At 53.7% G+C, this 24671-nt stretch overlaps 1 protein-coding gene across 1 annotated transcript in view; it reads right to left on the bottom strand.

Moving 5' to 3' along the window:
• The window catches only part of LOC122369196 (LIM/homeobox protein Lhx2-like), a 30809-nt gene extending 7343 nt beyond the window's left edge, over nt 1-23466 (bottom strand). Inside the window, exon 1 of the mRNA XM_043343732.1 lies at nt 23246-23466. Coding sequence (XP_043199667.1) covers nt 23246-23462 — 217 coding nt within the window. The 5' untranslated portion in view covers nt 23463-23466. The remainder of the gene's footprint in view (nt 1-23245) is intronic.
• Between the last annotated feature and the right edge of the window lie 1205 nt (nt 23467-24671).

The following is a 24671-nucleotide window of genomic DNA, read 5'->3' as shown; positions in this document are numbered from 1 at the left end:
TCACCGCTACCGTCCATCGCATCATCACGCGCGCCCACCACGTGCTCGTTAAGTGGGTTTATGGTGTCCCAAAGTACACTACACGAGGAAGACATCTAAAATATCACGGATGTAAAAGCCTCTTATCGATTCTGAAGCATCTCCAAGTTTCATGGAATTTGAGATGGACCGAGACTGTGTTTCTTATCTTTGATCGCATTTATCGCCTGTCACGCGGAGGACTCGATCAAACCGTTACAATTTATGGCCGTATAAAGCTTAGCCAGTCTTCTCATAGGAAGAATGCTTCGTTGAAGTCGTTTAGAAGCATAAAGTAACTGCAAAGATAAGATAAAGCGTAAAATGCATAAGTCATTTAGCTGTGTAACCCGACTGGGTAGATTACCGAGAAATGGAGCACTTGTTATTTGTTTTTATTTACCTACCTTTGAGGATTTATGGCAGGTATATGACAAAGCATATGGCAATATGGCATGGAATGTGGGTCGACAATGTCATCATGGTGTAAGGAATCTGACGTTGGAATATGGAAAGTACGCAGTACCTACAACACTTCAAACTTGTAAATTGATGCTCAGTTCGAGGAACTGAATGAGGCCCTTTATGTTTCAACTGACATTTAGGTAATAAGTGTCGTAATTAAGCAGGTAACACTAAACACAGTTCTTGTTACTGTTTCGACACTGGTGCCTGATGTTTATATTTTATTAAGTCTGTAACCTCATCTAAATAATGGTTTTTGTTTGATTTCACAGTTTCGCTGACATTGCCTATTACCTAACTCTTTCGAGTCAATGCATTTGTACATTTGAGGGTATGATGGCTTAGAGGATTCAAATTTCAAATTAACTTCCTGCCGTGACCTGTGAACAAAATCACTTTAACTTTTCCTAAGGTATCGCTCGGAAATTGTTAAACAGATCATGTCGCGAGACGTAAAAAGGTCTACACCGTGCAGGACTACCCGTTTAGATTTAATTTACAGCCCCGCTCCCCTGATTGGTCGGGAGCCCTAATGATAAATAGCGGCGGAGGTGTTTATTTACGGCTGCACGGCTCATTTGTCGAGAAACATGGCGTCCGCTGAGTCTCTGTAAACAGGCCGACACGAGCCATCACTCGGCTCCTATCTGAGCTGTCACCCGGGCGGCCGGAACTGCAGCGCCAGGGGCACTTCGACGGTTGGCGGGGCTGGGAGGGGGTGGGGTTACAGCACATGGTACCGCGGGCTGGGGAAGGGATGCAGGCCGGTTCTGGGACAGGGTATCGCGGCCCGAGGCTGGATCATAAGACATTTCTCGAAAGGAGCCTGCTACACATCCATTGGCAGACAGACAGGCAGACGGGCTCTTTTTCTCACAGACAGCTAATGACAGACAGTGGCAGTGGCACACAGCCGCTCGAGGGTCGCCGGTCCGTTCCCGTCGCGACTGCCCCGTCTAACTTCTGACTGCCCCATCGAGTCTCCGACTGCCCCGTCTAGTCTCTGACTGCTCCGTCGAATTTCTCACTGCCCCGTCGAATTTCTGACTGCCCCGTCGAATTTCTGACTGCTCCGTCGAACTTCTGACTGCCCCGTCGAGTCGGTGCGTCAGCTCCAAACACGGAATTCCGCTCTCTCCCAATTAGTGTCCGGGTCTGTCCGCTCTCTGCCCTCCTCTCTCCTCCTCCCACTCCTCTTTCTCTCAGGAGTGGTGCGTGCTCCTGCTGCGCTGCGGACCGACCCGGCAGTCCGATGAGCCCTTCCTTACGACCGTATCGATTCCCGGGCGGCTGTTTGCATAGCGGACGGTCGGCGGCGGCGGCGCCGTGGCTGGCGGCATGTCGCCGCGCGCCACGCGCCGCCGCCTCCTCCAACCGCAGACCGGCGACGCCATTTAAGCAAATATTTTTCGCCGGTCTACAAAATTAGCCGGCGCAGTATGACGGATGGCCGGCGTAATGTGGCGCGGCGGCGGCGAGGGCGGCGCGCCGGCGGCGGCGGCGGCGCATAGTTGCCGACTCGGGTTACGGAGGAGGCCGTCGGCGGCGTGACGCGCTGTCGCACCGCGTTACGCGCGGCCGTCACACGTGGTGCGCAGCCCCCTCCAGTCACCCCCCCCCCCTCCTCGTACAGATGTCAGACGGGAGCGGGACGGGAGCGAGGCAGAGGGGGCGACAAACGACCGGCGCCCGCTGAGTTGTGGCCGCAGAGGAACGACCTTTTTTTGCGGCCGTCTTCCGACCAAAGTTTGTGCTGCCTTCTGCCTGCCCCATAATTCTGTCACCATGAGCACTCTGCTCTGCCCGTGCCCGCTCCGCCCGTGTCCGGCGTGTGTCAACTCCGGCGTGATTTGGTGGTTCATAAGTGGAACTCTACGAGTGTGAGATCTACGAGTGCCGCCCTGTTTTTGTATTTGTGCTCTGTGGTGACCTGTACGCCAGGGACGGCGGCCGCACCGCTCCCCTCGCCCCACTTCGTCGCCAACGACGCTCGGTGACGTCATCGTCGTCGGCGTCGGCGGCCGTCGTAAGCAGGCGAAGACGGATGACAGGGGCATGTGAGCCGGTAATTTTAGCACCGCAGAACCCAAAACACGGGGCAGTGACTGTAACGAGCGCCTAACGACACTGCTATTGTCCGTCTGGACAGTGACGGGATGGCGGTATAGGGTAGTGGGGGAGGGAGATTTGCCGGTGCATCGGCACCGGTAGAGCTGATATAGAGCCTCGAGGTGACATGTCAATTGATTTTGGAAGGTCATTGGAATGGCCAGTGCATGCGAATGTCTTAGATGAATTAATAATGAAAGCGATGACAAAGAAAAAAAGAAAGAGAGAGAGAGAGAGAGAGAGAGAGAGAGAGAGAGAGAGAGAGAGAGAGAGAGAGAGAGAGAGAGAGAGAGAGAGAGAGAGAGAGAGAGAGAGAGAGAGAGAGAGAGAGAGAGAGAGAGAGAGAGAGAGAGAGAGAGAGAGCGAGAGAGAGCTCGGCGTCACTCGCGGCTCGCACCCTCAGACTGTTTGGCGGTCCGCCTGAGCCGGTAAAAACTCCGACCGTCGATAGACTCACCAGTAATTGGACCCGACGGATGCAACGACCGGCCATCCACATCAAGATCAACCGAAGCGGAAAACCCTACCGCGGTGCAAACATACCAAATGGAAGTTGAACTTCGCGGAGCATCAAAGGAATCGCTCACCCGAGACCGTTCAGTGCGCGTTGCATGACGCGAAAACAAGTCGCGTGCAAGCATGATGCTACTTACGTTTTTGTGAATCAGTCATTGATAATTAATCTTGACGTATATCAGGCAAAATGAGACGTTTAAAAAGAGGGCTGTTATCAATTTCTCAGCAGACACAATGCTGTTTGTGAGCCTGATAACGGACGGCTTTGATCGGTGGGTGAGCCGGTGGGATTTGTGCCTAGGTAGGAAGGGGAGTGTAAACGGAGCAAAGGGCCGTGAACGGGACAGAGTGACAGAGCACGGGACGGGTAGAGTGACGGAGCGCAGGTCGGGCAGAGTGACGGAGCGCGGACCAAACAGCGAGTCACCGGCTCACTCTGGAAGAGCGTGTCCCGTCTAACGATGTCGAGAGCTCGTGAGTGAAAGGGCGCGGTCGGCACGGCACGAGCCAGCTAACAACTGGAACAGACAGTCCAGCGCATGCCACTGGCACAAGAAAGGCGGACCGAATCACCGCTCGCTGTGTCCGCTCACCATCGGCCGTCGCTGTTCGCCGGCTTGGTAAAAACTGGCACCGCCGACAGCAACCGACAGCAGCGGATGCAGCTCCGACAGCAGCCGACAGCAGCAGACAGCGCTGCCGCCGTGGTGGCCAATGGCTGTCGCCGACTCGGCCGCTGTTCGGTGGACATTTTGTGACCGTTCTCGGTGGCGACCCGTCTGGTGGGCGGTGGCGAGCCACGGACGGGTGACTGCTGCCGCCGCCGCCGCCGCCGCCGCCGCCGCCCCTGATCGGTAGTCAGCTCACGCGCGCGCCGGCCGCCCAAAATGGAGGCGGCGGCGGAGCGACCATCTGGCCGATCGCAGCTCCGCGACCCGGCGACCGCACCGGGCCAAATTGGAATAGCTGCTGACGACGCGATCGCCAGATAAGGCGACTCTCGCCCGAGTGCTGATCACATCCAGTCATTAGTCGGCGTCTCGGGTCGAGCGGGCCGAGATCTGATAACGGTGGCGCGTCGGGCGGCCGGCTACCGGGCCAGCCGGGCCGGCGACTCTGGCTGCTCTGAGGCGACTGGTCACTGGTCGCTCTGGGACGACCCGATCCCAATGGGCAGTGGGGCGACCCGGTCCGGCCGGACATGGGGTGAAGTGCGAGCTTGAGCGCGATTGGGGAGCCCGGAGCACTGACTGATCAAGAGAAAAGTAGCCCGTCAAAGACTAACATAACGCTTTTCAGCGCATGAACAATAATATAGGGGAGCATTGAGCAATAATATTGCCAATGGCCAGCTGGCAACTCACTTAAAAAATACTGATGGCTAGATTGATATTTATGAGAAGTGACGCTAATTCTGCTTGGACTGACTTGATACCTTTCTCCAGGAGAAAACGTGATCGGGCGCCGTCGAGGGATGTCCTTGCATGTCATACCGAGTGAAAAGCGATCCACAAACAAGCACAGAGATTCGCAACACTTGCACTCAAGAATGTTGTGACTTGTGAGCCACATTGACCGTTTTACATACCTACTGTGAATCACGTTGTGATTTATGTGTTATATACGCAATGCAAAGCATGATTAGTGATTACATAATAATGTGCTTATCATGATCAACTCATGATCACCGTTTTTTCTTTGTCATGACATTAATCAGTGATGAAGATCTTTTTTATGTCCGTCAGTAAAAACTGTATTCGTTTGTTGTGATATGGCTCTCCGCTGCCACAATCACGACCGGCCGCTTTGCCTAATTAAAAGGTTTTGTTCGGATGCGTTGTGCTCATTTTCCAGTGACCTCATTACGCTGCCGTCATCCCAGTTCCCTTTCCCGTACTTCCGGCATGGCTCGTCCAGGCGCGGCCATTCTCTCTACGCTGCAGGCGGCCGAGCTGACCTGCGTGACCCAGCCTGCCAGCCTGCCAGCCGGTCGGCCGGGCGGCCTGCCGAGTTCCCATGTGGCCCGTATTAGCGTCAGCCCTAATCGTGTTTGGTTTGCGTGCTAATCGGCCCGGCCGGCCGGCAGTGCGTGCGGGCCCACCCGAGAGGCACGGCGGTGCAGCCTATCCGGCGCTCAGCAGGCGGCCGCCGGCACAGCAAACTAACACCAATTAAAGCATTGTCAGTCGCCAGCCGCGGCGGGCGCAGGCAAAAAGCCAGCTCTCATGAAACGGGGCCTGGCCGCCCACCGCGGAGACCAGATGAGTTCCGGAGAGAGAGAGAGAGAGAGAGAGAGAGAGAGAGAGAGAGAGAGAGAGAGAGAGAGAGAGAGAGAGAGAGAGAGAGAGAGAGAGAGAGAGAGAGAGAGAGAGAGAGAGAGAGAGAGAGAGAGAGAGAGAGAGAGAGAGAGAGAGAGAGAGAGAGAGAGAGAGAGAGAGAGAGAGAGAGAGAGAGAGAGAGAGAGAGAGAGAGAGAGAGAGAGAGAGAGAGAGAGAGAGAGAGAGAGAGAGAGAGAGAGAGAGAGAGAGAGAGAGAGAGAGAGAGAGAGAGAGAGAGAGAGAGAGAGAGAGAGAAAGAGAGAGAGGCGAGAGCAGCTCAGCAGTCGGCACCGGCGACGGCGTGGGGGCGGGGCAGGAGCGGGGGCGGAGTGAGTTTGAGTGACGTGCCGTGAAGCTCCCTCTCCCGCCTCCCAAGGCAGCTGTGTCTCAGAGAGGCTCTTTGTTCTCTGTCTGTGATACTGCTCCTAGTCTCTGGTGCCTCTGTTTCCAGGCCCGGCCACCACCGCCACCGCTGCCAGCGTCACCGCTTCTGCAGTTGTTCCTGTCACGGCGTGCACCGACGTCCAGCATTTCCAGGATCAATTTGATTGTGAATGCCACTGTTTCCTAGTGATAAGACCCTGAGCCCCCCCCCCCCCACCTCGACCATTTTGCAGTAAACTGCGATAAATGTGTCCAAACTTTAGGGTACGGAACCCACACTGCATCATCCCCTATTCAATATTCACGTACCCAACGGCCCGGGCCGGTTCGACCGTATCAAATTTGGGCATCGACCGGCCACCGGCATTCGCCAGCTGGATTGTTGGTGGATTGTGCCACTCCTGCAGAGCTCAGACATTGAACATCCCTCCAACATCCGACAGACATTCCTCAACGGGTGGCCGGGGCCGTCCGATCCCGCATACATTGCCGGGGTGTATGTGTCAACGTACACAACCGCAAGCCTGCCACAATCGAGACTTTGTCGGGAAGTGCCGTTAATATACACACGCTTCCATAAGTTTGATAAATCCTAAACTAAGAAACAGATAATGTTCAAGCATGTTAAACGCCAAGGCATACAACAGATGTAATGCAATCCCTCTTCTAGCAAATGCAGCGTTAAAATGATTAAACCTACGAGAACACAAAGCGCTTGGAATACCAGGAAGCAGTGTTTCGTCACTTCCCATAAGCGAGTTGACATGTTCTCTCCTGGCCACCGTCCAGCTGAATCGACCGCAAATCACATGAACGGCGTGCACTTATCTGGAGAATAGCCAGTCACTCGGCGAGTGAGGTTTGCACCGGGTTCGGATAAACCGCTAACAGCGACTGCACCGTGCTTCTATCCAGTTTGCACACTCCCCCAATCAGGCATCTTTTTGCAACAGTTCCGGCTTATGAGTAAACACTGAGAAATAGTAGCCTCGACGGCAACCACAAACCATTACGTCATCTTGCCGTAAATTCTCTTGTTGCTCCCCTCACCGACATCCCTGTTTGTGGCTGTCCACCTGGGCAGTTCGAGGTCTATCTGTTTATTGTGTCGTCTCCCCAGGCACATGGATTTATGATCCATCCACATATATGTAACTTTTTTTAAATCAGTTATTAGTTGATTTATCGGTATCTGTCTCCACATCCCGTGTCTCTCGACTTATCTTCTATTCCTCCTTTTCTTTCTTTTTAATGCAGCCGTCTCCTGTCTTTTTATTTCCTGTCTCTTCTGTCTCTTGTCTCCACTCTCCCTTCTCCTGTCTTCGTCCCACCTCCCTCCCTCTCTCGCCTCTCTCTCTTCTCTCTCTCTCTCTCTCTCTCCCTCTCGTCTCCATCCCCGCCTCTCCGCCTCATCTCCCTATCCTTGTCTGTCTGCACCGCCGCCGCCGCCGCGCCGCGGCGAGCCCAGTCCCTCCGGCCCGCCGCGCCGGTCGAGCCCAGCCTACCGCACGTGATGGAGACGGATGGCGAGCCGCGCAGCCCACCCCGATTGATCGGTCCGAGCTGCCTCGAGCCGCCCGAGCCGCCCCAGCGTCAGCTCCGATCGGTCGCCGCCGCCATTTTGTCGAGCGACGACGACGGCGGCGCAGCGGCGGTTTTTGCGGCGCGGCCGTCACATCGTCACGGCGCACCGTAACGTCACACTGTGCCGACACCGTGACGGAGGCGAATGTTGCGCGCACGGGGCGTGACGGTGCCGATGCGAGCGCTTTGATCGGCACCGGGCCGGCTGCTTCATTAAGCGGCGGCTAGCGTCCGTGTAACTGGGGGCGGGGGCGGGGGCGGAGGTGGGGTGGGGGGTCGCGCACCTGCCCGCAGCTAGCCGACCGTGAAACCGCGCACCTATTATCAATTAGTCGGCGTGGTGAGGTGCTATCGTTCAGCACTCCGGGTGGGGGCGGAGAGCGGAGGGGACAGGGAGTCTCGCGCCCCGTGTACGGCCGGAGAGTCAATAGGTGGAGTCATCCCGTGCTCGGCGTCGTTGACTCGATGGACTGCGCGTTCGTGACTGCCTGATACCCCTCTAACTCACCGGATGTGTCACGCCGTGTCTGCGGCCGCTCGGCCGTCGATAAAGATTGATGAATCGATCCATGAAATGTGAACACCGCAAATCAATTAAATCCGCGTGCAGCCGGCAGCCACTTTCCGCGAACGGGCCGACCGGCTCCCGTATCGTGAACGTGAGAAAGGAGCCGTGGCCGACGGGACCGGCATTAAAAATGGCCCGTAATTCGCGTGGTGGCTACCGGTGTGGCTGCCGCTGATTAACATAGTTCGACTCATAGCTGCGCGCGGCGCGTTTTCGGCCGGGCCGGTCGCCTTCCGCACAAAAATTGCCACCGCTCGGTGCGCGGCAGTTCAAAGAGAGTGCCGACGGCCGGCGGCTTTGATGGGGAAGGAATGTGGTCGGCCGACTGCCGGTTAGGCTGCAGAGGTGAGCCCGGTGGTCCCGGTGCACTGGAGCACACTGAAGGCAGTCTGACCTCCGCGCGGGAGGCAGGGCAGTCTGACCTGGTCTGACTGTCTGGCGACTCGCAGACTGTAATCAGACTAGAACCCGTCAAAACGGTATTTTGGGTTGCTGCGCCATTGAAGGATGGCAACACAATCGTATCACTACCGGCACGGCCTGTGATTCGACCCTAAACGAACATCTGAGAGCGCCCTGGGCTCTCTTCTGATCGCCACATGTTCAGTCCAGTCGCAGACGCTGCAGTGACAGAAACGTGCGCCATGCTATAGATAGCGAACCGCTAACTGCTAAGGCCAGGCCGTGCTGGTTCACTGCCAATTTAAATTGATTGACAGAAGCGGCATCGTCGCTAGGAGTCGCCAGTCGGATGTGTGAAAACAAAAAAAACCGTTCTTTGGCCAAACTCATTACGAGTATAACCAGATTAATGCGTTGGTTTGTTGTGAGAAGATGCTACGGAACATCGGTCTGACCTGCTAGAATAAGCATATGCTGGATTAAAAAGTATGTAAGCAGTGATTAATGCGCTAATCAGAATGCGTATGCAGGTATAAGGTAGGCATAGATACCGTTCGGCTTTCATATTGGTACAAAAAGGCAAATACAGTGAAGGCAGTATTGTATAGGCAGTGAAGCATAGGTGAACAGAGAGGTAGAGCTATGAATATTTTAGACATGAAATCTCTTTCGCCCTGAAAGCAAGAGAACCTGACAGCTTCAGATCCTTTTCAGCTTCGCATCCCCACCTATAGACCTCTCCCTTCCCTCACGTCCCGCGACCTCTGCGCCCTCTCGGCTCTGTTGTCGGCGCGCTCCGTCGCCGACTTCCGCCGCCGCGATTGGCTCGGTTACCGTCGGCTCCGTCGCTCGTCGTTAGCGACGGCAGGCTTTGTCGGCGCACCGCCCGCGGCGTAATTGCCGTGTCTGGCGTGCGCCGCGCCGGATCCGCCGCGCGGCGGGGCGGCGCGCGGCAAAACAGGCGCCCCGGCGGCGCGCGGCGCGGGGAGTCGGTGGATGGTGCCGACAGCGCAGAGCGGGACCATCTCAGCAGCCGGTGAGCTCTGAGCTCACTCGCTAGTCTGGACTAAAATCCTCCGCCGCATCAAAGTTCCGCTCAATGAAGGACCCCTGCCATGGACTTTGCTCGATGCAAAGGTTATCACTCATCAGACACGGTCTTTCAACGCGAGCTAACTATCCCCATTGTCCCTATTGAATAGGGAAGTGCTTTTCCATGGCAGCATCTTAATTCGGTCATTTTTTTTTAAACAAACATTGCCAGGATTCTTGACTCAAAGAAATACACCCAGACAACTGCATTAGAAAGGGACATCTGATCCTGCAAGACACTAGGACGAGGTCAAGTGATGTGAACATACGAGTAAGCATTGTAATCAGTGATTGCATGATTCCTCCTGCTAGTGTTAACAGAAACGTAATTGGTTGGTGCTCTAATGAGCCAAAATAGCCCCGAAGTCAATGACGCCATCTCAGTTAGAAAATCCCAGAATATGTTTCCAGCCTCATTATGACCCAAACAGCCCATGAGCAGGATACGGTTACAAGGTAGGTAGTGGTTGCTGTTGTTCAACATTTTCATGGTCAGCATAAACAAGGCCTCATTGGTTCACTGCACAATAAAATCACTTCCGCATAAGTGCTCGCAACTTGAGATCATTAGGAACCATGGGAATAACGTGAATACCCGTGACGAAAAAGGAAATCAATGTTGATTACAGCTCAGATAATAGCATCAGCTAGGTAGATACCAATAAAAAGTCCGTGATAGATGTCACCCACGTAATGAGACCATGAAGAACGTTAAATAGATTTTTCTTTCAAAGCAAAAGGGAACATCTTCATTATTTCGAATCCTTTCCCAACAGATAGGGACATAACTTTTTATTGATAAAGTTACCAGCTCACCTACCTTTTAATTTTTGATCAGACTTACTTATTCTATGTAGATTGTAGATTCTATGTAGATTATATGTAGGTAACAGGTATTTTGCTCAAAAACAATCCCTTTGCCTGTTTTATTCCCGGCCGTTTAAATTGCCTTCCCCGCTACACCCCACACCGTTCCGTCCCGTCCCACCCCTATACTGTCCCGTCCCGTCCCGTTTCGCCCCATACCGTCTCGTCCCGTCCCGTTTCGCCCCATACTGTCCCGTCCCGTCCCTGTCCCGTTCCCCCGTCCCGTCCCGTCCCGTCCCGTCCCGTCCAGTTTCGCCCCATACCGCCCCATACCGTCTCGTCCCGTCCTGGCACCTTGCCGATGATTCACAGAGGTAAATGTCATACGTCGCCGCCACTGTTCCATATCAATCCATCCTGGTCAACCGTTTGGCTTCCCCATTTTCGCCGATTAATATTGTTAGTAATGACAAAATATTCCGAACACGAAGAGAGAATCGGAACAAAAGATACCACATATAATTAGGTAAAAATGATTTTCTTACATTGGATTCTAGTGCAGGCTTATATCTCATTTACGAAATATGGAACACTCCAGTTCAGATTAAAACGCCCCTACCTCACCGATCGCGATTTACTCGTGAAGATTTAATCATCAAGATTTAATCGTGTCCGTTTATAACAGCACAGTATCTCGCTAAAAATTACCCACGGCAAGCGAGATCGGGCGTTAGCGTTTTTACACGTGTGTGCACTTGCAGCTAAATGCAAAAGTTTGCACAATCAGATAAAATGCCTGCGCATGACATATAGTCAAAACAGGAATGCATTGCACAAATATGTCTGAAAAATTTCCGGCTCGGCCTAACGGTCGTTTCAGACCGTGCGATTGTTCTGTCGTCGCCTGCCTACCATATCTGGCGGTGACGCTCAGAAGCCGACAGTGTCAGGCCTCGTTCAACGGCCTCATAAAAACTCGTGCTTAGCTGGGACTATAGGATCGGGAGCTGTCTGAGGTGCCTGAAGCTTGGTGTGTCAGGGAACGAGCGGTTCCTAGACAGGTCTGTCGACACAGCAGCTGTCGGCTGCCCTGTCGGAGACGGAGTGGCTGAGATAGTCGGACCTGTCGACATAGACTGCGAGTCGGGGGAGGGAACGGGTTGAGCTGAGCAGAACCGCGGAATGCATGGGAGGTGGCGCCGGTAGCCGTCTACGTCGGCGTCCAATCAGCCTCACACTTCGACACGGAATAGCCAGCAGTTAGAAACAGACATAGTTCCTGAGAAATGAGAATTGGACATATATCTTTTCTGCGTGAAGCCGAGGACATCCTGCATAGAACTGCGGGACATTTTAGATCAGCTAACATCCTTCATTCGCCGCCCAGCGACCAGATAGACAACTGCAGCCAGCTGGCAGCTTTGAGCCTTCCGTATTTAGTGAGAAGTCTTCTGCAGCCAGTACCTAACATTCTGCATCCAGCCGCAACCATTCGCTAGTCAGCCTTTACAACCGTCAGCCATCAGCTGCCAGTGCTCAGCCGTCAGCAATCGACCGTCCGTACTTCGTCTTCAGCCATCAACACCCAGCCGTCAGCCGTCAGCCGTCAGCCGTCATCCAGCAGCCATCAGCCGTCAGTACACAACCGTCAGCCGTCAGCCGTCCGTACGGCCATCAGCCGTCAGTCACGAGCTGTGCCCGGTGTCCGGGTGAGCCGCGGCGCCGACATGGCGACCAGGTGGCTCCGGGCGTCCGGGCCTCACGAGCCGTGTCGACCAGCGTGTTCAACAACACCACTGCCACCAGCGCCGCACCACGCCGCACCGCGCCGCGAACGCCGCACTTTTCCGGCGGCCATGGACGGACGTCGCCGCCGCCGAGAACGACGGGTTTCTTTCGCACGACACGGCGTTTTTCTATTTGTCCGCTCGACTGGCGACACGTTGCAACATCGTGCATTGTTTGGCAGCGCCGCAGTGCCTGATGAGCGCGCTGACAGGCAAAGCGAGCTGACCGCACTATTTTCCCGCTGTCTGCCGCGAACCAGGACGTCCTCTTCCCGGTTACCTGGCTGAGCTCGGTTCGCCGAACTCGCTAAAGCCGCCATCACGAACCCGCACAACATGCGGTTTTCGTGGCTTTACCCGGTATCTGACACAATAAAATAAACCGTGTTTCTAGCTGTTGGTGTAATGGCCTGCCCGGTTTTATCACCTGCACTGCATGCCAAGGCCGTCGCGGCCCCCAACAGGCCTGTCGAACCACTGATCCCCGTTTGATGGATGTTTTCTAACCGTCGCCTCACCATGTCGCGACCTTCCCGGCCGCCCCTCGGATGTCGCCTTGCAGCGGGGAGGCAGGGAAGGGGAGCGGACGGCGACGGAGCTGACGGCGCGCGGGACATCAGATACAGGCGCCGCCAGGTGACGACGTGACAGATGCGCCGCCGATCGGAATGTGGCGCGGCGAGGTCGGGGGAGGGGGGGGGGGCCTGTCAGGGCGACAGACCACGTGTCGCCGGGACCCGGGCCAGAAGACCCACCAGACAGACATCACTGTTGTTTACCAAGAAGTGCTATATCGAGACTCGCCGCGCAGAATCCACCGTTCATTAAAAAAATCACGACTTCTGGGCTATGACGGGAACCGGCAACTGTTTTGAATCGGTAAAGAAAATATGAAATATCGATATGAATTATATTTCAATGCATGACATCACCTAAGGAACAAAGCCGCTCACCTTGCAGAAAATGTTGCCTTCCGAAGCGCCTACTCAGCTGTTCATCGGACCTCGACCAGTCCCACTCACACAAATGTGTCATCATCTTCGCCTGCTGTTTGAGGCCGTGCCTCAACCACAGCCTGGATTAGCCACCGATCCATCCGAGGACGGACACGCCACAACAGCCGCCGTGGCGCCGAGCGGAGGATTCTACTGACACGGTACAGTGGGGAGGGATCCACCGACACGGTACAGTGGGGAGGGATCCACCGACATGGTGCAGAGAGGGGAGGGGTGTGTTGGTGGTGGTGGTGACGGTTACGGAATTGTCGATGTGCCCTGAACCTTGCACTTATCACACTAAAACATTTATCTAGTAAGCAAACGTTTTGTTTTGTCTAAAAGGCGGAGCCATAAACAGAAGCACCTCATCAGGAAAAAATCACACGAAACTACGTCTTCTGACTTCCCATGTAGCGCAGTTTGGACTACCAAAATTTTAGCATAAAATATGTACATATACCTGCCCCCACTTTTCATGACGTTTCGACGTCCGCAGTGACGGTGAACCGACTCGGCGGACTCGGTTTGGAGGGGAGGGGAGTGAGGGACATATCCGGCAGGTCTGGAGATAGCTCTGATAGGGGCTGACACCTCTGCCATGTCGGACGGCCCGCCCGCCAGCGCCTCGAGAAGGGGCGTCACCTGGCCGCCTGTCAGAGGTGTCAAAAGTGTCACTCAGTCGCTGAGTGTGTCATTCAGTCTGTGAGTGTGTCACTCAGTGTGTGAGAGTGTTCTGAGCCTGCTGGTGTGTCAACCTCGAGGATGAGAAGAGCAACTTTCGGATTTCACATGAAAAGTCGATATGACGCATGACTTCAAAAATATTTTATGACGCGGCAGGCGCGCTGACAGCAGGTAGCTGGCAGTAGAAACTGGAAGACCGTCTCTGACAGAAGGTGGGTGACAGTGGTGCGACCGTCTCTGACGGAGCACCCGATCGATCATCGGAGTCGGTATCGACAGCTATCGCGACATCGAGGACCCGATCTCGCCGATCACTGGCCCGTCCGGCGGTCCGGTCCGGTCCTCCCAGTCCGCCTTGTCCCGGTGCGGCCAGCCCCCCCCCCCCCTCCCTGGTCGTGGTCACTGCTTGAGTCAGCCGCTCTAACCAGGGCAAATCAAACCGGGAGCATGCCGGAAGAAGTGATCTAAATAGGCTAGCTTTTCATCAACCGATTCAAGAAATACCTATATGTCATTAAGTTAATCAGATGTTGCGCATAAGAAGCTTTAAAATGCAGCCAAAAGCAGCAAAAGGGAAGCGGCATGATAAAACAAACAGATAAGCTGTTAAGTGTTTATTTACATAACAAAAGCAAACTGATGTATACCTATTATAGGGGATCATAATTCACTATCAATAACCTAAGCCAGGTAGCACCAATCTCAACCGTATTGTCACCAAACCACAGAATTTGTACGGGGACGAATAATCACTGTGATATTCTAAGGATGCGGAAACCCAAGCACGCGTTGATATTGATGCACATCTTGCATAACTCGGTGAAGTGGCGTGACCTCATGATCTCATAAAAAGGTGAACATTTAATTTTCCACTCCAGCGCTTATCACGAGCCTGACTTCACGCCCAAACAACAAGGAAACAAAAACAATTTCAGGTTCATCAGATATTTATAAAACTCGGAATGCGCTCGTAAATATGTGCAAGGACAGGTGTGCTGTCGGCCGCTCGTATACTCCGCCTCCGTCGAGAATTTCAACCATCTGTATTTTTATGTTGTCATAGCGAATGTGCAAAACAGTTTTATGAGCCATATCGTGGGCTGTGCGCTGAGACCGCGTATGTAATCCACCGTCGGGGAGCGGGCTGCGGGCCGGCTGCCAAACGCCGCACCGCAGCCTGCCACTCAGTCAGGTGGGCGAGCAGACGGATGCGCAGGTCGGGAGAGGCGCCGGGCCGAGCTGTGCCGTAGCCTGTCGTACCGTGTCGTGTCGTACCGTGACGTGTCGTGTCGTATTGTGCCGTGATGTGTCATGAAACAAGCACCTACTGTGCCGTGTGGTACCGTGCCGTATTTGTTATATCGTACTGTGCCGTACCGAGATTTACAATGTCTTTGTATTAGACCGTGCCGAACCATATCGTACCCTGTCGTACCAATAGGTATACTATGTCACACCATGGAACGTCTCACCGAGATCCAACTCGCCACGAGCCCAACCGCAGCAGCAGCTGGAGCCCAGCTGTTCCCTCCGCTACTCCTACCCATCTTCAGCGGGGACCTGTGACCCTCACCACGCCCACACCAACCACAAACAACACCCAGCTGCCTACATGGGGCAGAGGGGCGCAGTGCCGCAGGTCGAGGGACATATCATTCCTCATAAGGTGACACCTTGCTTCGTAGGACGAGGGACATCTCATCAATCAACGGGACGTCGGAAAATACGGAGAAATACAGAAACATACCAACACACATGGCAGTCGTCGTGAGTGTGTCGCAGTCGCACCTGGTCCTAATGTAGCCGAGTATCGAGGGAAGTGGAGTTACTCTGACACAACTCCTTAGACCTGACGCATCGCACCCGTCAATTTGTCATCGATGACACCTCGGTTTGATACGGGCCCACGAACGGGTCTGTCAGCGCTATGAAATATTCATCGTGTGTGCGTTGATTGATGGTGTCTGTTGTGGATTGTAGCGGTCCAGAGGACCCCACGGACACTGGAGTCCATTAGCAGAGCCGTTGTGAGGGCGGAAACTGGTGGTGGAAGACGCAAATGAAACGTCACACATGTATCGTATACTTGTCAACCAACATCGCATCCAATAGAATATGATATGCTATTGCTTTACTTTCCCACTTCTTATTTATTACAAATTACGAGTTAATTATACACAATTATCGTGATGGACATTCTTGTTCTGTTCGTCTTTGTGCTTATAGACTTATGTGCGGACTTTTACAGAGCTAGGATGGACTAAAATCTAGTGATTGAGAAACATAACTTAATTAAGTTCAGGCAGCAAGAGGCATTGGTGCCTCTTGCCTAAAAATCCTGAAATATTCACCGTTTCTGCAGAACCATTGTCACTCAACTCTGTTGGGTAAGAGGATCACTCTATCGTCGTCCCCTGTCTGTCAGTCAGTAGCTCTCGACTACAATGGGCGGTCAGCACGTCAGTCCGCATGGACCGCGTGCATATGACGTCCCGGTTCTATATGACGGCCGACAGGTGCACCATGCTAATTGACGCGCTGCAGCTGGAAAGCTGTCACGCTCTACACGGAAACCCTACGGAGCGCCGCCCTGTCAAAGCTGCCACGAGTCGACATGACAGTACACTGGAGACATCCTGTGAGAGCTGTCACTGTGCCAGTCTGTCATGACAGCTGACTGGAGCTGACTTGTCAGGGCTGTCACGGTGATAGTCTGTCATGACAGCTAACTGGTTAAGACATATTTGACTTTGACCACCGATCACAGGTGCGTCCACTTAACATCTAAACGGAGTTGAGTTCATCACGGTCTCACGAGGTGAAGCGGCCGCTTCATTTGTCATTACCGAGTGCTCATCAAGCGTAGCCTTCTGTCTGCTCGCACAGTCAAACTGTCTTTCCATCGAACAAAGAGCATTCGGCGGTATGCGCCGAGCTCATGAGTACCGTAATTAATGACCGCACGACGTATTCATGTCGAGGGCGTGCTTCAGGTTCCGCCGCTGCGCCGGTGCAGTGATCGGCCCGGCGCGCCCGGCCTGCCGGCGACTCGGGGGTGCTGTCACGGCGAGACGACGAGGCGCTCCAGCCAGCCGGAGCTGCCCCCGTCCAGCTACACACTCCCATCTCCTCATTTAGCAGCCGCACCGAAAAATGCTCGCCTCGTCTCTCCAAATGAGCATCAAAGCGGCCGCGGTGGATTCCGAGCGGTCTTGGGGGCCGGTTTGCCGCTGGTCGGGAGCGCGGTCCGTCCGTCCGGCCGGGCCGATAATCACCGCCGGTCACCGATTCCGATCGCCGCTGACCGTCACTGTTTGATGAGCGTCCCTGGACGCTGAGAACGCTGGTCTTTGATCGGTTCGAGCAGTCCCCGACTAGCGAGAGGTGGTGACATTTACTGGCGAATAGAGAAACTGTAACAGCACTGCTACACCAAACCATGGTCTGAAACTCGGCCTAGACCGCGGACCATCACAATGAGAGTCAGGAGTCCGCTGACGAGAGCTCCCTGCTGCGAACAGTGACCGAACACACCACTCCCCCTGCTGGAGCGGATCACGACACGGTATCCATCCTTCGTGGACGCCCGACAGGCCGGGTCTATGGTAATAACCAACGTAGCTTTGTTCCGAGACCACCAGACGAGACCGGCGGCTAATCAGATTAGCTGCGTTGGGCCGCATCTCCAGCAGAGCTTCCATCATGCACAGCTGCACAGCTCTGTCTGTGTAACTCTGAGCTGCATTGTGGGCCAATTGATGAGCCCGCGGACAGAAGGTGGGTGGGCCCGACAGCGTCCGGTGGGGACACGCCCAAGACACTGGCTAGACGGGCGCGAAGGAGTGGGGCGCTCGCGCTGCTGACGGTCGACTCCGGACCGCTACATATTCATATGTCGCCGCCGTCGCCGCCGCCGCCCCGCTGTCTCTCTCAGGTGGGCGTGGGCCGGCAGGGGCGGTCATGAATCATGTGCGGCCTACAGCCGTGCTGTGCTTGGGTGTGGCGAGTTAATCACGACATACGACGAACTGAGGCTGAGGCCCACGCTGACCCAAATACTCTGAGAACGTTCGTAACAGTCGCAAAGAGCCCCGCGGCTTTGAAAGTCCGCCGCCAGTGACTCGACTGCTCCAGTCGCCAGTCGCCAGTCACCCCACCCCGCCGAAGCCAGTGGGACCTGCCTGGGTGACCCGGCCCCGTCCGCCGCCCCCGGCTGTGACCCGTTTGAAATACGAGCACGCCGCGCCGCCCCCCGCCGTGCCGTGCCGCACCGCCGTGCTACTGCCGCACAATACGGCGCCGAGAGGCTGAATCGACGCACCGCGAGCGCCGCCGCGCCGCTGTCGTCTCACTTGTGACGGTGCTTCCTCAGTGGGAGCGTGACTTGCGCCGCTCTGAAAGCCGGTCTGAAGCGACGGAGCTGCGCCGGGTTATTAATGAAGGCGGCGGCTCGGCGGCGCTGCCGTCTACTCGAGTAGGCGAGGTGTAGGCGAGCACCGCGACTCCACGCGGGCCAGGTGGCCAGCACAGTCTACCGTCCGGGCCGGTCCTTCCTGTCTGTCCACCCGGCTGGTGTAGCTGCCGGCCCGCTGTCCACTCCATCCACCCCTCAGACCCACCGTTCGGCCGCAGCCGGCACCGGACGGCCGCTGGCGTCCGACGTTTGTCGAAAACGACACCCGGCGTCGGCCGGCGGCCGGTGGTGTTGCGTGAAGGCCGGGGGGAGATAGCATCGGGCCAGCGCAGCCCACCAGTGCCGCAGGGACGTTAAATCACGACACCGCTCGCTCCCCCGGTTCGGAAAGGGGCGGCACGCTACAATCCCCTGCGGCGGACCGGTGGCGAAGGACAGTCTGATGGATGGCCTGGCGGACCGCCGCCTGCCGCCCCGTTTTAATCCCACCGATCGGCCGGTGCAGAGATTGTATCGCAGCGACATTGACACCGTCACTGCCAGTGGTAACCAACGCTGGTGACACACCGCGCCGAGCTACCTTGGTGGTAATGCCACAAGGTAGAGGAGCAAGAGCGGTGCGTTTGCCGTCTCCGACGTCGCTATATCCGCGATGACGGCTGACGCCAACATCCGCGATGACGGCTGACGCCGGCATGCCGCTGACGTCGACCACGTTCCCACGCCGGTGGGCGGATGACGGCCTGACGCCACTCTGACGATCCAGAGCCGGAAACGGAGCCACCATTCGGGAGTCGGCTTTTCCGTCAGCCGGCGGCCGTCCATTCCCGGCAGTCCCGACAGCGGATGACGCCATCCGCCGCCGAGCAGATACTATCGGCTCAGAGCTCTGCAGTGGAGCAGCGCATCCCAACCACTGCACGAGTCTACCGCGAGCCACGAGCTAGCAGTGTTGTTCAGCCAGGAAACGTCAAATCGCGTGACAAAACTGTTTGCTTTGTGAAAGCGGTGCCATCGGCATGCGTCGTGCATGGTCGAGGGGTTCCCATCACCTGCCGGTGGGGCCTGGACGTCCGGCCCGCCGCAGCCCCGACGGCGTTCGAGACAGGCCCGGTGAGCTCGCTCGGATGTCCCCATTTGGACGGCTGATGGAGTAGGTAGCGATAGACCGCTGGGTGTATGTCAGAATTTCACTTTTTGACTTCCTTGAGCTTATATTTAACTTCGGATGATGCAAATAACTAATAAAACATCTCAGCTGTAACGTCTGGCGCGCATTAGGTATAGCTCAGGAAACAACGGCTAATATATAATCAGGCATAGATCGTGCGGTGGACGCTGGCTGTTCGAAAACCACGGGCTGCAGCAGCTGGACGTAGCGTGCCCGAATGCTACGATGCCACAAACAGTCCTCGAATAACACCACCTCGTAATAGCCACACGGAATGCATTAAACCTCAGCCTGCATCTGAAATCGATCGGCCGAGCTCCGAGTCATTGAGACGGCGGCGTCGGGCCGGCGACGTTCCGTGCAGGCGGTCACCGTCCATTATTCATTGGCGCTAATCCGTCCACCGCGGGCGTCAGACGATTTTATGGTCGGCGCTCAAAAATGGCCAGCCGGCCGGCACCTACGGATTAGGCCGCCGCGTGAACATCGGCAAGGTCGTCAGCCGCCCCGATAGCACAGAAATATCGCCCTAAACGGTCCCAGACCGGCGCACGGTGTCCCCGAACAACATTTCCGAGAAGCGTCACCCAACAATCGCGGCGGCTACCTTTTAAATTCATGTTGCAAAACCATTCCTAGATACGAATCAAATAAATAATCCATGTTTTACTTGCAGTTTCAAACGTTCTCGCGGTGTTTCACCGCTCGCCAGTTGCCTGATGCGTCGTTCCCACACAATTTGACGGCGGTGCTGTGACGCCGGCGGTGGCCGTCACAGGCTGACGGTCCGTCATCAGCCGGTGGCAGCTGGGGCATTCCACGATAGATCGTACCAGGCCCGTCACCCTCATCTCTCAGATTTTAATGAAAATCGGTCCTAGGGGTAATCATAGGCCCCAAAGACGCCTGGCAAAATATCAGACTTCTCAGATCAAAACTTTTTGAGTTATATTGCATTACATTTTTTGAACTTCGGTATGTAACGGTGAGTTTGATGGCCTATAACTCAAGAACGGGTTAAGCAACCAACAAAAAGTAAACAACACTAAGCTTGCGATGAATCACAAATTAATATTACTATTTAAAAATTCCAAAGAAAAAATTTCATTGTTGAGCAAAAACCTTAATCTTTTTTCATTTGCCTCTAATGACTTTTGGGACCAAAATTTTTCACATTTTTATTTTTTCAAAATAATGTTCATGTCATTGCAAATCGACATGCAAAAAATTAGAAAGGTGTTCTTTCTCTAAGTTCCTCATTTTCCCGCAAACAAAATGGGTTTCGGAGGGGTTGATACGACCCCAGCACGCCGTTTCGCTTCTAATAGAGCTAGAGCCTCGCGGGAAAAATGGGCGTGTGTGCCGTTACAAGTCGCAGCGATTGGTACCCGATTTTAAGGTCTCAGGTTAACCGGTAGCGTCTGAGGTCAGGTCACGTGACTGAAGTTACGGGTTCGGTTTTTTAGTAAATAACTTCGCAAAAATGGCCTTAGAGCCGCGATTTTGGCATCATTGTGTTCGCCTAGCTCAGGTGCATCGAATGGTATACTTTTTGCTAGGGTGAGGTCAACTTAAGTAGTTGACCTCGGGTCAAGGTCAGGTCAGAGCCCCTCAGGTCACGAAGCTGGGCAAAGGGTATCATATGGCATATCATTCGATTCGGAAGGTCTTCCCGAGTCCATTGGTGGCTTTCCCGACTCTCTAGCTCTATTTGATCGGGAGTTATTGACGAAAAACTCGTACGACCCTAGTGACGTCATAAATGACGTCACGCAAGGTTAACAATGCAAAAGTAAAGCATTGGACTTTGCAAGGAGTGCATGAAATCACGATACCATGTACGTGGGATAGTTTTAGATCATTCTCGGCGCCAAAATAAGTTTTTATATTTCCCCATTGATTTATAACAGTGATGTCACGTGACCGACCTGACCTCATGTAACCTTGAAAATTCCCAGATATACAAGTTGTGAGACCTCTGGAGGACACCATGTATGCGTCCTGTAACTTTCATCTCAGACAGCTATGGTCATTGGCGTCCAAAACAATGTCAGAACCAAACAGCCTTTTTCACCCTCGCGCTTATAGGAAAGAGGGTTGAATGAACCCTCTTTTCACTTTTTCAGATGACTCAGACTTGAATTGAAATTTCAGTAACCCGTGATGTCACTAGGCAGCTTTACCACGCCATTTGTAAGCTCCCCTCCCGAAATTACTATTCGAAACCGTTATCGTGACGTAAAATAAATACATTTATAGAAAGAACACCTTCCTAATTTTTCGCATACTTCTTAACAATGAGCCAAATATTTTTTTTAAAGAAATAAAAATTCAAAAAAATTTGGTCCCAAAGTCCAAAAAATACAAATGAAAGAAAACTCGATATGTCATATATCAAAAATAGCGTATTTTTCGAAATTTCAAAAATACATATTAATCTCTGTTTCATCGCAAGTTCAATGTTATATAACATTTGGCATTTGGTCTTTGAGTTACAGCCCGCCAAACTTAGCGCTGCAAAGCAAGATCCAAAAAATGTTATACACCATAACTTAAAAAATGCTTATCTGATAAGCCTGAAATTGTTACAGGTGGATTCAGAGCCCCTGATTACCCCTGAGACCAATTCTCGTCAAATTCCGAGAGATGAGGGTGTCAAATTGGAAAAAAGTGGTACGATCTATCGTGGAATGCCCCAGCTGTCAGATGACGGCCGTCATCAGCGGCGACCTCTTATGACAGCTGTCAGCTGGCTACCGTCATCGAGCCAGGGCCGGCCCGGTCCCACAGACCGACCGGCGGCACTCATTTGGGTACGCCCATCTTGATATGAGAAGACTGCACATTTTTGTGCGCGTCGCATTTGCAGCGATTGCAGAGCGGCGATCAATAAGCCCCGGCGCGGGAGAAAAATGCGCGCGCCGCCGCTCGTTGCCGGCGTGCCGCTCGCCCGCACTCGCCGTCGAGCCGCTCGCCGGCGCCATCTTGGCCGGTGATCGATCGAGACAAACGGTGCAAAGGCAAGACGCCGACGACGGAGGGTGGGGCGAGTGGCAGAGGACGAGAGCGCAGACGGTAGAGGAGTGAGGAAGCGGGCTGCCACTTGCGCGGAACAAGGGAAAGATGAAATGGAGGAAGGGACTGAACAGTGAGCAGGTTTGCATAGAAAGATAGCATTAATTGTTCAGGCGAATTAAGTGAATGAATGTGCAAAAATATAAGAAAGTTATGATAACTAAAATTTGCATAATGCTTGGAGCTACTCGCTAATCAAATGATAAGTCTTAATCTCCTATGGTGCCTTTGACTTTTCGAGCCAGCCGATTATCGGAGAAATGAACTACGACATTCAGCCATATCATTGTGCGACTGGCGGTCCACATATGCGCCGCCTCTGCCGCAGCTGTTTTTCGTCACCAGTGTTACTTTCTATGGCAGAAATTCATATGCCGCCGTACAATGCACACTTTTCGAAAGCCCATGTGTGTGTGTGTGTGAGAGGGTAGGGGGTCGCAGCTGCGTCATAAACCAAAAGAATGGTAAACGTGATATGAAAGTGATAAGGGTGATAAGGTTAATGAAATGACTCCACACGAACACTCTCGACCGATAAGTTTTTTTTTTTTTTTAGGGAGCAAGGGTTGATAAACTGGCCTCACTATAACTGATTTCCTAGTCAGCTCTGGGTTGTCCATTACAGTTGCTTTTATTGAATTTTCCGAGCCTCACGATCAAATTTATTGAGGTGTCACGATAGGACGATATTTTTGATAGGCATGAGTAAAATATGAATCGACATGTGTTTACGTAGGTATGTACATATGTATACTGTATAGGGAGAGTGGGTAAAATAATGGTATATCTGGTGTATGCCCACCAATCCATGGCTGGGGTGCCCCCGCCCCGACCGACCCATCACCGAACTTACCGTGCAGGCCGGGGCCCATGCCGAGCGAGCTCATGTCCTCGTGCTGGCTCTTCCTCTTGCGCGGACGGCCCTTCTGACCAACCGCCACGGGCGGGATGTAGGGTATCTGCTCGGTGGGTGAGAACTGCACAAAGTCGGGCACGGGCCCGGCCCCGGCGTACTCGCCCGTCAGCAGCAGCTCATAGTGGTGTCGGCAGTAGATGTAGCCGTCCCGCATGCCAAACTGACGACAAAAAGGCAGAAGATATTGACAATTAAGCGTTGAGAGCGCAGCATCGCTGTTACATGACACCTATATATGAGACGAGTCGCATTGTAGACTGTTCCTCATTCAAAATTGAATCAAAGAAAGACAATATTTATTTGACAAATAATAGCAGGGACACGTATAGTTTTGATAGAGATTGCTGATCAAAGCAGGCAACAATAAAACTATTTGGTAATTCAAGCGGCATCAAAGCGCGAGCCGTAACATTGTCTGTAGCGACGGCCAACGAGCGGATGCACCGATACCTCTAGTTGCTCGTGGGGAATATTTGCGTATTCTGCATAACTATGTCCTGCACGAGGCTGGTGATGAAGAGGTAACGGCTGCCGACAAAATACCACGCGGTGCGACCGGCTCTGACAGATCCTATCAGCAGCGTACCCGAGCGGCCAGCATTGTCTTGGCTGGCCGCAGCAGCCATGCATGTACCTTTTTCACGCTCCAGTCACGGCACAACACGGCAGTGCACTGTCTCTGCGGGCTGTGGCCACAGTCCAAGCGACCCAGTCCAGCAGTTGTTGAAAAATATTGTGCGAGAGCCGGGTAATGATGCGGTTTTGGGGGATCTAATAACCAGGACACCTCGAGTTGTCGTAGATGACATTTGTGCATCGCGAACAAGACTCCTGCGTGTAGATCCGTTTGCCCGTTTGCACTACTTGCTTCATATGACCCAGACGCCTCCATTGCCGAGATAAAAACCCAATTTATCAGAGTGACTTGCGCGTCCTTCATAGCGTGTGTTGAACTGCACGTATCGTGCAGCCCTTATGTCTTTCGGTAGGGTCGTGCAGAAATGTGTATGGTGCAATGGGTTGTGGTACAGCGGAACAGCTGCAATGCATCATCCGTTTTCGCCAATAACACGGATTTCAAGGAAACGTGGGCATAACCGATGCGTCGGTTTATAATTTTGCAGTGTGACACCGTAATTTAATTGATTCGTAAATATGATAAGCAAGTAGGTACCAAACTATAAGAAATATGTACAAATGTAAAAATGTAAATGTGTAGGTTATGTAAAACGCCTCGCATTAGGGTGTCGCTCACGGTAACCTCATGTGCCAGGTTTTGCTCATTAGAACCTTCCAGCACCGAAATAAGAAAGGCATTCTCATGGCGTGGTGGCTGAAGGTTTCCGTGAATCGCCTACTGTTT

The sequence above is a fragment of the Amphibalanus amphitrite genome, unplaced genomic scaffold (assembly GCF_019059575.1).
Source record: "Amphibalanus amphitrite isolate SeventyFive unplaced genomic scaffold, NRLGWU_Aamphi_draft 001014F_arrow, whole genome shotgun sequence".
In the NCBI taxonomy this organism is placed as follows: domain Eukaryota; kingdom Metazoa; phylum Arthropoda; class Thecostraca; order Balanomorpha; family Balanidae; genus Amphibalanus; species Amphibalanus amphitrite.
Note: the sequence above shows the minus strand (reverse complement) of the source record. Positions and strands in the feature narration are given on the sequence as shown.